We start from the raw sequence: 17,902 nt of genomic DNA on the forward strand, positions 1-17,902 counted from the left end.
AAAACGACAACAAATCACCATTCATTCTGTGTTTCATACTCTTTTTAAATCAGTTGTCTGTGCCTGCCAACGTATCCCATACAACGATTTCCAAAAAAATGACGTGTGTTAAAAGGACCATATGGCCTAACACAAATTAGGGTTTTGTTAGTGTAATTAAGTGCTAAGATATAAAGAATAGGTCCAACCAGACTGGACTCATTCACAGTACCACAAGACTGCAGGTACACAAAGACAGACATAAGTACCGAGCACAAAGGGCTGGATATCAGAACTCAATACCTTCAAGGTGTCGACCAAAATAGCACAGTACCCAGAAGAATCGAAGCCCCTCCAGCCACTTGCATTTGGTCCTGTTTGTACCCAGAACTATAACATATACAATTGTATGGTTTTGCTTGCGGCCAATCAAAGCAAGCATTTGACGTGTCCTCGTGAATGGTGGATGGTGATATTGCTCAATGGCGGCCTAAGGGGTTGTGCGTTGAGGTGTCTGCGGGGGTCTGAGCACAAAGCCGTGCACCTGCAAGAGCTTGTAACAAAGATGTCGCTCACACCGCATTACAATGATTGGCTCAGAGCCGCAAGAATCATGAAACAGGTTCGAGTGTATGACCACATTCAGTTTCACCTCAGAATAAAGTGGAAACTGATCAGTGGAAACGGACTGTTTTTATATGGTTCTGCTGATGGGGCGCCAGAACCAGTGGCTGTGAACTATGAAGTTGTAATAACTTGAAGCTTTCCGGTAAGGAACTGACTTCTAACAGGGTGAACACAGACATCTTTGGTCTCAACTCCTTGGTCACTGATGAAAAATCACGAAGCTATCTCAAAGGGAGAAGTCTGCAGGAAGGGAGGATGTGAAGTTAGACGGGAGGGATGTGGAGAGGTCAATGGCCTGTCTGGCCTTTCCCTCTGCAACTCCGTTGAATCACTCGGATATCTGGGAAATGTAGTCTCATTGAAATGCTAGCTCACTCAGTTGTGTCTCTTTTTGTGTCCGTTAGTAGAGTACACTGACACAAAGACACACGCATGTATATCCCACGTGATCTGATCATGAGATGATTCAATGTTCATGTTTACGTGAATATATTTACGTCTACGTGTTGTGATCAAACTCCATATCCCAGGCTGCTTTGGGTTTCACGCGCATGCGCTGTCGAGGAGACGAGTCGGTGAGAAATGACTGGAGGGGGTTTTTAGCTCCGTGTGAAATTAGAAATTACGACCATGAATTGCATTTTGATTCTATTAAAGTTAATTTTTTGTCTTTTTTGAACGCTGGCTGTTCATCTCCGGAGGAAGTTTGCTCATATTTTGCGGGTTTGCGAGTCATTTTCTACCGGAGACCCGCGGAGTCGCGCCACGGACGAACCGCTAACCGTTAGTCCTCCGCTCTGCTGCCAGGATGCCGCGGGGCAAGACGACTCCTCTGATCCAGAGCATAGCAAAGCAAGCCGACATCACCTTCAGGGGCTCACCGTCGTCGGCGGACGGGGACAATAAGATAGCCGCGGACCAGCAGACTGAACTAATCTCCTTGTTGACGGCGGTCAGGGCGACTGACCTGAAAATCGCTCCCCGGAACACCAGCCCGAGCTCCGGGGCGGCGGGGCTCCACAGCCCGCCGGTCACCTACATGCACATCTGCGAGACGGAGGCGTTCAGCATGGGGGTGTTCCTCCTGAGGACCGGCGCCTCCATACCGCTGCACGACCACCCGGGCATGAACGGGATGCTGAAGGTCTCGTCCGCCTCGTCTCTCGTGCCGTGGCCTCTTTGTAGCCCTCAGGCGACATAACTTACTTTGTGTAAGCTAGCTGCAGCTAGCGGTTAGCTAGGGACGTGCTCACCAGCGCGCACGAGACGTTCATAGAAATATTTAGTTTTTGTGGCCCTTCATCATGCTGTGTAACGTCACCTGTGCTAAAAACCAAAGCACGGCAGCTATAATAGTAAATTGGGGGTAACCACGTCACTGTCACTGTCACTAATGTCTTGTAGAGAGACCCTGTGTCAAAAGTACATTTCTACAGCTTTATTACCTAAGCATTGAAAATGCGGAAGGTTATGTTTTGATCGCCGTGTATGTATTTATTTATTTGTATGCGTGTTATTCGCATAACAAAAAAGTTTTAAACCGAATCGCATGAAATTTAGTGGGATGATTGGTTATTATCTGGGGAGCATTTGATTAGATTTTGGGATTGATCGGGTCAAAAGTCAAGGTCATGAAAAGGTCAACATCCTCTTGAATCACATGAAATTTGGTGGGATGATTGGTTATTATCCGGGGACCATTTGATTAGATTTTGGGATCAATCGGGTCAAAGGTCAAGGTCATGGAAAGGTCAAAATCTTCTTTTTACCATAGCGCGGTCAATTTGTATCCAATTGGCAACTAATGCCAACATGTTCATAATTCAATGCCCAATCTTGTGACATGCGAAGGTATGCGCTCTACCGAGTGCCCGTTCTAGTTATTTCAGTTTTCATGCTCACATTGAGCAGATTCCTGAATATGTTGTCTTTTAACACATTCAATCCAGTTTATTTGTATATAGACCAATATCACAAATTCAGAATTTGCCTCAGAGGGCTTTACAGTCGGTACACATACGACATCCCTGACCTTTGACCTCACAACAACCCCTAAGAAAGAGAGAAAAAAAACTTTCACAAGTAAAAAAGGGAAGAAGTCTTCTGGAGAGCAACAGAGGAGGATCCTCTCCAGGATGGACAGGTGCAATATATGTCATGTGACCAGAAGGAATCATTACAGAGTTACTACACATTCAATAGAATTTTGTATACCCAAAGAAATATAAAGAAATACAAAACACACTGTATACAGCTTCAAACTTCGAGGTATGAGCATATTTTGCTTCTCTGGCAAAATACAAGACCTCTCCTGACTAACTGCATGTCCTGCACAGGAGACACCTTCTCAGATGGTGTTGATGATGTCTGTCCACACAGGTGTGTGTCTGAAAGTCACCCCAAAACAAATGCAGTTTTAGGAACACATGACTCAATGGAACCTTGAGTGACAGGGCCCATGACCAATCAGGTACCGACATCAAAGTTTGACCGACTCGATTGATCTCATGAAAGATCGAGTATCAGGCAGAAGTAACCAATCCATGCAACTTTACCAACATCCTTTTATAAACTTTAGTCGAACAGCGTCATTTGAAAGTGTGTACCTCCACTCACTACCCGTATGCACTGTGTGTCATCATTGTCTTCTGACCGCGTCTCCTGTGCAGGTTCTCTATGGGAAGGTGAGCCTCCGCTGTTTTGACAAGCTGGAGGACGACCTGAGCGCCGGCCCCGCCCCGCCTCACTTCGAGCCCCCGTTGGCCGCGTTCCAGACGGCCTCCCTGCGCCGCAGCGCGCTCCGCTCGGTCGCCGAGTACTCCGAGGAGAGCGGGCCGTGCCTCCTCACCCCTCTGCGGGACAACCTCCACCAGATCGACACGGTGGAGGGGCCGGCCGCCTTCCTGGACATCCTGGCCCCGCCGTACAATCCGGACGACGGGCGGGACTGCCACTATTACAAAGCCCTGCGCACCGTGGCCGGGGGGGGCGGCACGGGTGGAAAGAGCGGCGAGGAGCAGCAGGAGGCTTGGCTGCTTGAAATCCCCCAACCAGAAGACTTCTGGTGTGGCGGGGAACCCTACCCGGGCCCCGCGGTCTCCTTCTGAATGCAACCTCTGAGGAGAGGAGCTGTACTGCAGTGTAACGTCGTGATTCCATCCATCTACGAGAGGACGCTTAGTTTGCCTGGAAATTCAAACACGGGGGTCATTTATTACCTGGAACTCAAAGGGATTGGGTGCCTTGCTCATGGGTGCAACAGCAAGGCAGAGGCTCGTAGAGACAGGTTTGAACTCTTGACCCCCCCCCCCCCCCCACACACACACACACACACAGAATAAGGACCACAGAACGGCCTTCTACAAGTCATCATAAGGGGAGAAAAGAGTCAACACGGGGAATGTGCACTCCTACTATTTGTTTAACATCTTTTATCTTCCGCGTGGCGTGGAAAGCCTTTCACGCGTTATTATTTCTGCTGCAGAGGACCTCCACGCCGTGGTGCCGGCTCGAGACGCGCCCGCCTTAGTTGTGAATGTGGAATGATTAGTTATTAACAGCTTATGCACATTCTTTATTTCTTCTTTCAAAGAGCACACGCTACACTATATATATTCTTTATTTCATTCCATGTGTTTAAACTCGTTCCAGGATCGGGAACAGGTCCATCAGTTGAGGGAATATCAGCTGTTGCCGTCGGGCGGAAAAACGGTCACTTTTCAGTAAACGCTCTAATGTGTCCGATACTTAGACATTATTCATGTTTCTAAATCTAAATTCTAAACCGAGCTCAAATGGAGCTCGGGATGCTTGAATCTTTGGTTAGCGTGTGGTTGGCTCTTCATAATAATAATCATAAACCTCAGAGGGACCCGTGTGATGAGCAGGTGCACTGTAGGTTTAACGGGGCGGGTCCAGGTCAAGACCACCGAGAGCCGGCGGCCGCAGCGCCCCGCCACGGAGGAAATGGGAAGTCCCGATCTCTTGTTGATATTTTTCATTGGAACGTCTAGAGATTCTCAGACGTTCCAATGAAACGAGACGAGACGAGTTGAAGATGAAATGTGGAGGTAGAAGGTTTCCCCTCGACAGCGCCGACGTTCTGTGATGTCATTTCCCCCAAAAGAGCTCAGTCCAGAGTGAGGGGCGGAGAGGAGGAAACAAATATATTTTGGACTAAAAACGCGATATCGTAGAGTTGACCAATGGTGCTTTTACAAAAATATTTAAATAAATATATTCAATTTGATCAGTTATGTGTGGGTAAAAGCAAATAATATAAATATAATAATAAATACATATTGGAACAGCTGGAACCCTCTAGGAGGCTTCACTGGAACGCCGCCTTTCAAACCAGGAAGACAACGATTATGACATATGACCATATTTAAAGGGACAGTACCGAGATATTGATATAATATCTCAGCTCTGCTGTGATGCATCGTATGTAATACTGATGGAGTCCATGGGTCACATGTGCTCTGAAGCCGACACTCTTCCCCTCTTCACTGCCTTCAATCTTTATGTCACTTTATCTTTCGCTCTGCAGTCTTGAGGTTGGCGTTGGACCACGATTCTGTTTCTATGATGTTGAATGTCTGCGGATCAATAAATAGATGGGGACTAATCACGGAGCGTCTACCTGTCTCTACTTTGCTGCACATGTGGCTTTGTGATTCTGTGTTTCATGTTTTCCCACGGGTTCAAGATGAGTTCAAAGAACACAGTTGGATAAACTTCAGCACCACTAAAGTGTCATACTCTTTCCATATTACTCTAATGAATAGAGAAAGGAAACACAAAAACATGCATATTTAATTCAGATTGTTTTATTTTGTATAGCCCAAAATTACAAATTTGTCTCAGATATTGGTTTAAACTCTATTGATGCTCCAGTGATGCTCCATTGACCGTGTTTACATGCATTCGAATAACTGGCTTAGTCGGACTGAAATCGAATTATCCGTTTCATGTAAACACCTTTGTTCGACTATGTGCGGTCCGACTACGATCCGATTAACACCCCTGGATAACTCGATCCGATCCGGTTGATAATTCGACTATCGCGGCATGTAACGGTGAATTGGATTAGGAACTGGACTTTGCGTCTTTGCGCATGCTTGAGATCCCGCCGCCCTCCTCCCCCCTCCCTCCCATGTCGTGACCCGGAAGTCGAAAGAGACGATAAGTTGTCACTGCCGGGAGCCTGGCCGGCAGAAAACAAACAAACAACGCTATGGAGAACACAAGAGCCACCACACATTTCTGGACCGAAGAGCAGACAGAATTTATGCTTAACCTTGCTCTCTGTTCGCCATCTTTCTCAAAATGTTGATGTTGTTGTTGGTTGTTGTTGGTGGTGGTGAAGAGGTCAAGCGGAAATGGCTGTATCACCACGAGTTGTAATGAAAACAGCGCCACCTATCGTATCGGATATGACATGCTTTCGGCCAATGATTCGAATCACTCACTGCCATGTATATTGGGACAACAGCAGATCGCCCAAAAGATAGCATAGTCCGACTAAAGCAAGATTCGAATTATACCATCATGTAAACACACTGAGTGATGCTAGAGTGATGCTCCAGTGATGCTCCATTGATGCTCCAGTGATGCTCCATTGATGCTCCATTGATGCTCCAGTGATGCTCCATTGATGCTCCAGTGATGCTCCAGTGATGCTCCATTGATGCTCCATTGATGCTCCAGTGATGCTCCAGTGATGCTCCAGTGATGCTCCATTGATGCTCCATTGATGCTCCAGTGATGCTCCAGTGATGCTCCATTGATGCTCCATTGATGCTCCAGTGATGCTCCAGTGATGCTCCATTGATGCTCCAGTGATGCTCCAGTGATGCTCCATTGATGCTCCAGTGATGCTCCAGTGATGCTCCAGTGATGCTCCAGTGATGCTCCATTGATGCTCCAGTGATGCTCCATTGATGCTCCAGTGATGCTCCATTGATGCTCCATTGATGCTCCAGTGATGCTCCAGTGATGCTCCATTGATGCTCCAGTGATGCTCCAGTGATGCTCCATTGATGCTCCAGTGATGCTCCAGTGATGCTCCAGTGATGCTCCATTGATGCTCCAGTGATGCTCCATTGATGCTCCAGTGATGCTCCAGTGATGCTCAATTGATGCTCCAGTGATGCTCCATTGATGCTCCAGTGATGCTCCAGTGATGCTCCATTGATGCTCCATTGATGCTCCATTGATGCTCCAGTGATGCTCCATTAATGCTCCATTGATGCTCCATTAATGCTCCATTGATGCTCCATTGATGCTCCATTGATGCTCCATTGATGCTCCATTGATGGTCCATTAATGCTCCAGTGATGCTCCATTGATGCTCCATTGATGCTCCATTAATGCTCCAGTGATGCTCCATTGATGCTCCATTGATGCTCCATTGATGCTCCATTAATGCTCCATTGATGCTCCATTGATGCTCCATTAATGCTCCAGTGATGCTCCAGTGATGCTCCATTGATGCTCCATTGATGCTCCATTGATGCTCCATTAATGCTCCAGTGAGCCTGAGGAGGCTCAAGTCCACAGAGGAAGGACCAACACAGGGGGGGGGGGGATTACAATTACGACGCAGTAACTCTAATAAAACGTTTATTGTGAATTAAAATGCGACTATGCGGCCAACGTTACGCTGATACTGTGTTCCACTGCAATGAGCACAGTGTGAGCGGTTTATGCTTCTGCATTTATTTCCACAATAACTACGACTACTGATTATATTACATTCTTTTACTTGATCTCTATTTTATATGATATTATAATCCGTGAAACCGCTTTTCATAGATTACGAGATCCCTTCCAGCTCAGAATCAGACAGTTCCACGAGGTGTTTGTTATTTTTCTTTTACATCAAACAACAAATAACATTTTGCTCCAACTTTTGGGATTTTGTTATGAACCACCTGCGAAGGGCTCCCTTGGCTCACAGGCCTCGGGGCCCGACCCAGAGGAACACTTCCTTTTATTACTTCACTGTTTCATTGTTTTGTAATTGGTGCTTTTAAAATTATTATATTTCTGAGGATTAAACATCTGGATGTCTGGGCCCAGACTTCTCCGTGCATTGCTCGTTGTTATAAAAGCCGGATCTGGGGAGGGGGGGGGGGGGATAAGTAATTGAAGGCTATGCAGTTGTGTTAGATGAATTAGATAATAACAATAATAATAAAAATAATAATAACGGAACTGATAGTGTTTTTTTAATTTTATTTATATTTTAATTTTATTTATTTATAATTTTTAATTTAGCAAACACAGGAATGCAGAATAATACCACCTCTAAGAAGTTGGGGTGTACATAACTTTACATTCAATCGTCTGGAGATGTCACTATATACAAAGATTTAAATATAGTGAACAAACAAACAATTTAAGGTACATTTAAATATAGTATGAATTGTTTCAAGTTTCAAGTTTTTATTGTCACATCCCCTTTTATACAAGTATAATCGGTTAGAAATTCTATATGCAAAAACACCGACAGCAGTAAGCACTAAAAAAGAATAAGAATGAGAATAAACTATACAATATCCACTATACAATATCCACACACAAAAAAGAAGAAAGTATTAACAATATATATATAAAACAGTGTAATAGAATATACATCATGACAATATATATATATAAAACAATGTAATAAAATATACACTTTTTTGAGACTATATATATATATATATATATATATAAACAATGTAATAAAATATAGGTCTCAGTCCTTGTTCAGCAGCCTGATGGCCTGACTGAAGAAGCTGTCCCTCAGTCTGTTTGTCTGACACTTGATACTGCGGTATAGCCTGCCTGACGGTAGAAAGGTGAACACAGTGTGGGTGGTTATTGTCTTTCAGCATCCGTTTGGCCCTGGCCACGCAGCACCTGTATATATGTCCAGGGGAAGCTCACCTCCAGCAATGTACTGTGACCCGCGCGACACCTCTGTAGTGCCCTACGCCTCCAGCGGTGTTTTCCCGTACCACCGGGTGATGCACCTGTCAGAACATGCGGGGGCCATGTTGAATTTCCTCAGTCGCCCTGAAATACAGGCGTTGTTGGGCCTTTTTCACGTGAGTGGTGTGTGTGTGGTCATGTGAGAGGTCGGAGCCGAGATGTGCCGCTTGAAAGCTGCTGACTCTCTCTACTGCAACTGGAGATGGGTGGAGGGGGTCCTCTCCTCCTTCTCCTGTCCACCATCCAGCTCTCACTCCTTCTTTGGGCTTCTTGTTGGCTGTTCTCCTGGCCCCACTGTACCAGTGATCCAACCTCCTCCTAGGCTGTGTCTCGTCGTGGGTGGGAACTTGATGATGGCGTTGGAGTGTGCATGGCCGTGTGCAGTCGTGGGTGTACAGGGAGTAGAGGAGAGGGCTCAACACGCATCCCTGAGGGGCTCCCGTGTTGAGGGTCGTGTAAACGTGCATACATAATTACATACAAACAAAATACCCAAAATAAAAGTACAAAATTATGAAGAAGGGAGGGGGGGGGGGGGTGGTCTCCTAGTTAACTAGTGGAAGTGATCGCGTTTTGAGGAGATGTACATTGATTCTAACTGACCCCGGCCGGGTGTCCGTGCATGTAGGATGAGGGTCGATGTCACACAGTTACACTAATGTGAAAGGGAAGAAAGAAAGAAGGCAACATTGAGTGACCTCTCTGAGTCTGTGCAGGAGAAGAGACCGGAGGAGGACTCAACGTCCAGCGGGACAATGACCCTCAAACAAAGTCGGGTCCAGACAGAGAAAGCAGAGCAGAAAGGTCAGTGTCCGGCCGGGCCAAGCCATCTCCCACACACACACACAATAAAGACCCTTGTACTTGAACACCATTGTTACATTCGTACGTTTCATTTTAAATCTGGCTTCATATTTGAAGACTTTGTTGTGTGAAGTTGAATATTTAAACAAATATCTTCATCGGCCGCAAAAATTCCCACTGAAATGACTTTCTTCTTGTTAGATTCTGTGAGTCACATTGGTTCATTCAACGTACATGTCCTGAAATGTACTTTAACATGGTGCTTGTATCCACGCTGCACGCTTCAGAGGCCGCCAGGGCCCTGCATGCAGAGGTCACAGAGGCCGTCAGGGCCCTGCATGCAGTGGTCACAAAGGCCGTCAGGGCCCTGCATGCAGAGGTCACAGAGGCCTTCAGGGTCTTGCATGCAGAGGTCACAGAGGCCTTCAGGGCCCTGCATGCAGAGGTCACAGAGGCCTTCAGGGCCCTGCATGCAGAGGTCACAGAGGCCTTCAGGGTCTTGCATGCAGAGGTCACAGAGGCTTTCAGGGCCCTGCATGCAGAGGTCGGCCCTGCATGCAGAGGTCACAGAGGCCTTCAGGGTCTTGCATGCAGAGGTCACAGAGGCCTTCAGGGCCCTGCATGCAGAGGTCACAGAGGCCGTCAGGGCCCTGCATGCAGAGGTCACAGAGGCCTTCAGGGTCTTGCATGCAGAGGTCACAGAGGCCTTCAGGGCCCTGCATGCAGAGGTCACAGAGGCCTTCAGGGCCCTGCATGCAGAGGTCACAGAGGCCGTCAGGGCCCTGCATGCAGAGGTCACAGAGGCCTTCAGAGCCCTGCATGCAGAGGTCACAGAGGCCTTCAGGGCCCTGCATGCAGAGGTCACAGAGGCCGTCAGGGTCTTGCATGCAGAGGTCACAGAGGCCTTCAGGGCCCTGCATGCAGAGGTCACAGAGGCCGTCAGGGCCTTGCATGCAGAGGTCACAGAGGTCGGCGGCTGCGGCTCATATTAATTAAATAATCGTTAACTTTTTTTAACTCTCTTTGGCACACACACACTCCTCTCTGTAAAGCATCTATATAAAACTACACTCAAGAGTGGACAGTTATTATTTAAATTAATTGCTTTATTTGTATTTGTATTTCATGATCTTTGACGCAATCTATTAATTATTACCCTCTTTTTTTCTTTCTCGGACTGTGTTGTTCTTTGTGTGTTGTACACTGTACCTGAACACCACGTGTACCAAGACATATAACTGAACGTGACTATATAAAAATGACTGTATGGAAATGACTGTATGAACATACATATGGTTATGTTGTTGAAAACTAAACAAAAAAAGTGAGTTTAAAAAAAGAAAAGAATCAGCTTTATTGTCCATGTGTGCACAGAATGTGACTCCGGTTTCACTTAAACTCTCATCGAGGAATTTACAAATTGACAAATAACAGGATCAATATTAAAAACAACAGTGAAAACAACAGAGTAACAGCATGTATGAACAATATACAACCGCAACAGGGACAGTGAATGGGGATGTTAATGCAGAAAGGAAGTGGTGATAGAGCTGATGAGTTATCCTCAGTGTCCATGTGAAGACATGTATTGGAGCACATTGCAGATACAAGTTTTTTCCCCCTGTATCCTCCACTCATTTATTAGTAAATGTTCCGTGATTTGGTGAACGTCAGGTGAACCGAAATGATGATGAGAGCCAGTCAGTGCATGAGCATCAAACACACGCACACACACACACACACACACACACACACACACTGACACACACACATACACGTACACCTCGGCCTACAGGGCTCAAAGCCCTCCCATTCACCACGTATCATTCAATAAACACACTGTATAGGCAGAGCAATGTGTTTATGTTTACAGATATTTTATTCAGATATATTAAACATATTTCAGATTTCTCGTGGTTTCCTTCTGTTCTATATTTACATTGTTGATGTATCTTTTCTTTTTAATATATTTTGCATGGTATTCTTTTCATTTGATTTCTTCTATTCAATATATGAATGTTACTCATATCCTATATCACTGTAATAGTATTTATTTCTTTGTTTTGATATTGTGTTTTATATTCTGCATTTATGTTTCTTACATGATTTAATTGCATATTTTGTTTATTTTTTCTTATATTCCATATGTATTTTTCTTGTAGGTACTATGCGTGTTATATGTTGTTGTATTTCCCCTTATTAAATATACTTTTGTTTTTACATTTATGTTCCTTGATTTTACTTGCTTTTATAAAAATATGAAAATTCTCTTGTTTTTCCATAACGCACCAATACACACATTCCTTGAATGTGAAAACCAAACCAACATATCCATCTGATTGTGCTTCTGTAAGTTGTAACCCGTGATGAGCTCAGCGGGGGGTCGAGCAGCGTTAACGGGCAGTGCACGAGGAGGGGGCGGGGCACAGGGGGTCCTTTGTGCGGCTCCGCTGTCCTGCTTCAGAAGAATAAAGATGTCGCAGATCACCGAGGCCTCCACGAGCTCCACGAGCTCCCTCAAAGAAAAAGTCTGACCCCTGTGTGCTCGTCGGCCATCTTCAATGTAATATCCAACAGGTGTGTTAGAAACTTCATCACCTCCACGATGTATTCACACTTATTAAAATTAATGTCTAAAGGAACACAGAAAGTAACATACCTCCATATAGTGTCAATGGTATGTTTATTATGGGAGACGTGGGTAAACATTTAAATAATATACATCACCACGCCACTTTCATCAAGACATGATGAGTCATGAAAAGACATTTAAAATGCGACATCTTGGTCATCTCGGTCTCGGCTCAGCCTCCATCTCCAAAACAAGAGCATGTGTCCACTGTGGGACTAATAAAGGATTATCTTATCTGAATTTATGTTATCTTGTGGCATGGAACCAGAAGATGGATCATAATCACAACATAAAAAAACATGGAGACGAGCAACGCAAACACGTGTTTTTTTAAATCGGCAACCATCACTGGTCGACTGTATATTTCCATTTTTCTATTGTATGTCGGAAATTAATATATTTAATGTCTCGTCTTTTTCCTCCATAATTGTTCTACAGAAAATCTTTCAAGATGCTGCTTCACGTGGTGAGTTCAGGGCCTGACACAGAGTCCTTTGATACATATCGTAATATGGAGTTATTCAACTATAGAACCCGATATATTCAGACTTTAAAAATGCAACTTAAAGAACACGTGCTGGCAATTTGCAGGAAATATAAGTTTTTAATCAGTAGATTTTTTTCTCTCTCAATTGCGCTCCTGTGAGGTCACGTGACACTTTGCACATCAAATAGAGTATATTGATTGAGTTCATCTTTGCATTTATTGATTACATTTGTTATAGTGTTTTTAAAAATCGATACAGTATATCACCCCGAACCATGATCACGTGTCTCTGGTCGTTGGACTGAAGGAGCTCCGCAGCTACAGCACCACATCCGGGTGTTTACGGTTCTGAGGACCTTTAGCCGAAGGAGGACCACAGCGGCCCACAACACGCGGGACAGACACAACAACTCACAGTGGACTCACTACTGTTGTGTTGTTTTCTGTATCAGCTGTAAAAGTGTGGACAGCTTGTTCCTCTTTCGAATTTCAAGGAGCAAATTTAAATATGTATAATCCACAGTGTTCCTAAACACTGACGTCATTCCCTCCGTATTTTGGTGTTTTGGTTTTAGCAACCGGGGAGTTAAAACATTTTTAAAAATGTAAATACTTGAAGGATGATTCCAGTATTTTATACCCAATATATTTCATGTCGAGGAAAATAAATGTAAATATATCCGAAGTCAGATATAATTTCTCCACCATGAAGTGTATTATAAGCAGCATTTAGACTTCCAGGGGAATAACCCTGGATGAAATAAGCAGTGCATCGGTTCTGAATGCGGGATGTGCCTTCTGTATTCTTGTATATTACAAATATATTTCTCTCTTCTTTTAAAACTTTTAAAAACCGACCCACATGTAGGCTACACATGGATTTTAATATGTGACTCGTTGTTGTGGACCACGTGCCAGTTTAGAACCTGAAGTGGTCCTCAATAAAACCTCGAGTGGGTGAACACTGAGTCAGAAATGCCACGTGACGCAAGTCGGGGTTTTACCCCATGAGCGATTTCCATAATCAAGTGTTTCCTTTTTAAATATAGATACACATATACAAAAAATGGTATTCGCCACTTTTAACCCAGTGTGTGTTCCTTGAATGCATCACGGGCTGAGCCCTCGTTGTGCTGCTGTAAGTAATTAACCAAACCGATTCCAGCTGCGTTTATCATCCACATATATTTAATAAGTCTCAAAGGACACAGCACGACAACAGACGTGTATGAGTTCCACATATTTACACCCCGACATTGTTTTACACGTGAACTACAAAACTGCTTTGACAACTTGAAGTTACACGAGACGAAATGCGTACAAAAATAGAAATGTGTTCCAACTTTACAGATTAAAGGACAAATATACATTTGCATTAGAAGCGTCCTTGAAGTCAGTGTACAAAAAAACGACACACAGCAAGGCACTGAAGGGGACACGTATCAACGAGCATGTTAGAATGAACACTTTGTCAATCCAATAACTTAGAACAGTTCTCTTGCTTCAAAGCGTTATTGCAGTTATTTCACATTTTAACACGCAGCCTGTTGCGCGCGCGTGTGTTTGGCGATATTTAAACAACCCACTTTATATTACAACCGCCCCTTGTATATTCTTATGAATTAATGTCTATATGTTTACTTTTGTTTTTCAGTCGACTGTACAGGCAAAGTGCATTCGTGTCAGTCTCTCCGTCGGTTCTGGGTCGGGGACGGGTGGACGTGCGTAATTGCGCACGACCGCACGGAAGTTGTTTCTCAATCCCATCCCGGTGTTTATAGGCTGCTGTCTCACAACCGTTTTAGAATAATTATTTAATAGTTATTTATTTTCTTTTAAGAGGTTAGTGTGCGTCACGGCGTGTTCCAGGGGAAACTATGAACAAATCCCGCTTGTTGCGCTGATGGCGCCCAACGGCCGCTCCAGCCCGGAGCTGCTGGACGAGGAGGAGGACGAGGAGGACACGACGGAGGACTTCCTCTCCTTCTGCCTCAGGTGGATTTTAGTGTGCCTCTTCCTCTCGTCGCTTCGGGCGAACTTCCGGCCGCAGAAGTCGCACGCGAACGGCTTCTCTCCCGTGTGCGTGCGGATGTGCGTGGTGAGGTGGTCGCTGCGGCTGAAGTTGCGCATGCAGATGCGGCACTGGAACGGCTTGTGTCCAGTGTGGATGCGGATGTGTCGGGTCAGTTCGTCGGAGCGGGAGAACCGCCGGTCGCAGCCGTCCGCCGGACACGGGTACGGCCGCTCGTGGATGGGGGTCTTGCTGGGTCTGTTCGGGTACTTTCTGGGCCGCAAGATCGGCCTCAGGGGCAGGTTCTGAGGGCTATAGGCAGAGGGGAGCCTCGGCGGCCCCCCCTCGGAGCCGCCGCTGCCCGGACCCAGCGTAAAGTTCCTGATAGTGTTCAGCGGGGTCAGGGGAGGAGGGACGCGAAACGGGTCGAGCGGACATGGACCGAACGGTTTCCGATCCTGGATACCCGCCGTGTGCATGTCCCTCTGGCACGCGGGCTGGAAGAAGCCCGAGTAGTCGGGGATGATGGGGAAGAGCCCCGGCGCCTCTGAGCCGCCGAGCTGCTTGGGCGAAGAGTAGGAGGGCGGTGGGTAAGAGGCGATGGAGCAGGTGGAGGTGGACAAAAACGCAGAGGGGTCCTGGTACATCTCCCCGCATCCGGAAGAGGAGTACGGAGGGGGAGGGGAGTACAGGTGATGGTGGTGCTCCATCTCTGCCTGGTTCTGAGCCGCCATGGCGCAACTCACATTTCCGCCGGAGTGAAAGTGATTGGGAGATCCCGAGGAAGCCGGGGAGGAGGACGCCGAGGAGGAGGGAGGAGGCGGAGGCGGCGGCGGTTGGGCCACGTTGAAGATGCCCGAGACGATGTTGATCACTCCCTCGGGGTTCCAGTTACCTGGATACTGGGAGTCGATGGAGAACTTTCCCATGTAGGTGAAGGTCTGGTTGCGGTGCGCTGCGGCCTGAGAGAAGCCGCTGGAGTAGGGGGAGAGGTCCAGAGAGCGCTTCTCGACCCCCATGTCTGCGCTCATCAGACCATCTGCGGACAAAACACAGAAGAAACGTCTCGTTAGGAAACCTGGAGCACTAAGAAGGTCACACTGCACAGGAAAGTGGGCATGAAGTGAGGAGACAAGCCGCGCGTCTTGTTTCCATTACGCACGCGGACTCTAATACCATCATGACATTATATGAAACATGTTATGTTGTTTTAGAAAACACTATTATTTTACCATTATTGTCTAATCACTCAGCAGATAGTCAACCTTTCATATCACATATATGCCATTATATAATATATATGCTGTCTCCTCTTACCTGCCACGTTGATCTGGTCGTAATGAGCTCCCAGGTCGCTGTTGGGGAAGATCGCCACGGAGGTCGCCAAGCTGGAGCCGATGTCATCCACCGCGTACACGCTCTCGGGGTGCATGAACCCTCCGAGACTCACCGGCACTTTCTCCAGAGTTTTAGCCATCATTGTGGAGAGAGGGGGGGGGAGTACCGCGTCTGCTCTCTCTCTTTCTCTTTCTTTCTCTTTCTCTCTTTCTGTTCTTTTCCTGAAAGCTACTTTAACAACACAGCAGTGGAGCACTGGGTCCCGGCTGCATGTCGCGGTCTGTCACCGGCCGTGAGGGGATGCGCTCCGCGGGTCTCTGGCGCGCTTCACGCGCTCCGGGTGATAAAAGGCAGCAGCGTGTAAAGTGACTCGTTTTTTGGGAACGGGGGCCCTGGTTCTAGTATGTTTATATGGGGAACCTTTTGAATGCTCCCTGCGACGTCATTACCCAAATATGGAGTGGGAGGGATTTGGAGGGAAAGGCGCTGCCGACGCTGATTGGCCGGCCGCCTCCGTGACGATTTCAAAGGGGGAATCACTTGTCAATGGAGAGCCGGCTCCGGGAGATAACACCGGACTCTTTCCACCGGCCACACAACAGAGATAAACGGCCATAAAACAACAGCGCGGCGGAACAACCGCAGTGAGCCAGCACGGCTCGAGTTCATCTGAAACACTCTTCTATCATCCTGAACGTGTTCCGGTGTGTGTGTCTCATCTCATGTCTGATATCAAAAGAGGAATTCCGGTTGAGCTCCTTAACCCCATACATGGTTGAATCCGGTAAGCGTGGGGAACGTCCCCCCCAACTCCTTATTTGGGTTCGATTCCGGAATATGCGCATCGGAAAGTGACGAGTTTTACCGAGAGACTCACAGAAAGCCGCAAACACCCGAGGCGCCGCGCAGAGGAGCGGAACCACGGCTCGGAACCGTGTTCAGCCTCATCTCACTGCAGGAGAGAAGAGATTCATAAAGTCACTCGGAGATGTGAAAGCAGTATTTATATATAGAGGCGGCAATTTGAAATAAACACACAGAAAGAAATAAGTGTTGTGAAGGGGACAGTCTAAGTTATTGAGTAGTTAATAATTACATGAAAAGAACTGTACGATCCATCAGCACGTGTTTGATAATAAAAAAGTGTCCAGAACTGGGGATTACAATGAGTCATATGAACTAATTAGTTTAGATTAGATATTCCTTTATTCCTAATTATATATCAATATTAATGTTTCTCTCATTAATATTGTTACACAACACAACGTGTTAAGATGTGGTAATTGGTCCCGGAGAGAATGGTGTGCCCTCCTGTGGCCGAATTGGGAAGCCCCGCCCCCCTCCTCCGCCCCACTCCTCCTCCTCCCCCGTCCTCCCCCTGCTCCGTTTGATCTGGTGAAAGTCCCTCCGTGGGTGGAGAAAGTTGTGAGACAGAAAACAGATAATGCTGCAGTGGAATACAGTTTCCATGTTGTGTGTTGGTGTGATGTCGCACAGCCACATCACACAGTGCCCGCCCCCCACCGTGTTGTCATCTAAATCTAGGATTTGGGTGTCTGACTTTTAAAAAAAAGTCCAACAGTCATTGATGTCAGAGGAATGTTCACTGACCCTGAGACAGATCACATGGGGATGAAGAGACGGAGAGGAACATACATCACATACAAGAGCTTTGGATTTAAAAACTCTCTGAAACAATGTGTGTGTGTGTGTGTGTGTGTGTGTGTGTGAAACCAACAGTGTTATGACATAATGTTTAATGTCACGGGCTCTAAAGTATTTACAGACTGTCGACTCAAAGTCTTGTATCGTTCTCAAACCTCCTGAGAGTGACACCATGTGTGATCCTCTGAGTTATGGCGCTCATGAATATTTACATCTTGACAGGTATTTTTTGACACACGTGACTCCGAGAGGAGGCGATGATGTCATCAATTCTGCTTCTCGGGCTGAGCACGTGTCTTCAAACCCAACATAAGGTGTGAGTAATGAGACAAGTGTTTAAATAGCTTCAGTGTCACATCCACACACACACACACACACA

At 46.3% G+C, this 17,902-nt stretch overlaps 2 protein-coding genes across 2 annotated transcripts; one reads left to right on the forward strand and one right to left on the reverse strand.

Annotated features, from left to right (window-relative positions):
• Window positions 1-1,207: 1,207 nt before the first annotated feature.
• adoa (2-aminoethanethiol (cysteamine) dioxygenase a) lies at window positions 1,208-5,238 on the forward strand. Its single transcript, XM_056429494.1, has 2 exons — window positions 1,208-1,750; window positions 3,276-5,238. Exons 1-2 carry the CDS (start codon window positions 1,415-1,417, stop codon window positions 3,711-3,713), a joined length of 774 nt encoding a protein of 257 aa, XP_056285469.1. The 5' UTR covers window positions 1,208-1,414; the 3' UTR covers window positions 3,714-5,238.
• Window positions 5,239-13,675: 8,437 nt separating this feature from the next.
• egr2b (early growth response 2b) lies at window positions 13,676-16,167 on the reverse strand. Its single transcript, XM_056430021.1, has 2 exons — window positions 15,838-16,167; window positions 13,676-15,559 (listed from the first exon to the last, which is right to left on the reverse strand). The coding sequence occupies exons 1-2, from the start codon at window positions 15,998-16,000 to the stop codon at window positions 14,385-14,387; spliced, it is 1,338 nt and encodes a 445-aa protein (XP_056285996.1). The 5' UTR covers window positions 16,001-16,167; the 3' UTR covers window positions 13,676-14,384.
• Between the last annotated feature and the right edge of the window lie 1,735 nt (window positions 16,168-17,902).

Source organism: Pseudoliparis swirei, chromosome 13 (assembly GCF_029220125.1).
Source record: "Pseudoliparis swirei isolate HS2019 ecotype Mariana Trench chromosome 13, NWPU_hadal_v1, whole genome shotgun sequence".
In the NCBI taxonomy this organism is placed as follows: domain Eukaryota; kingdom Metazoa; phylum Chordata; class Actinopteri; order Perciformes; family Liparidae; genus Pseudoliparis; species Pseudoliparis swirei.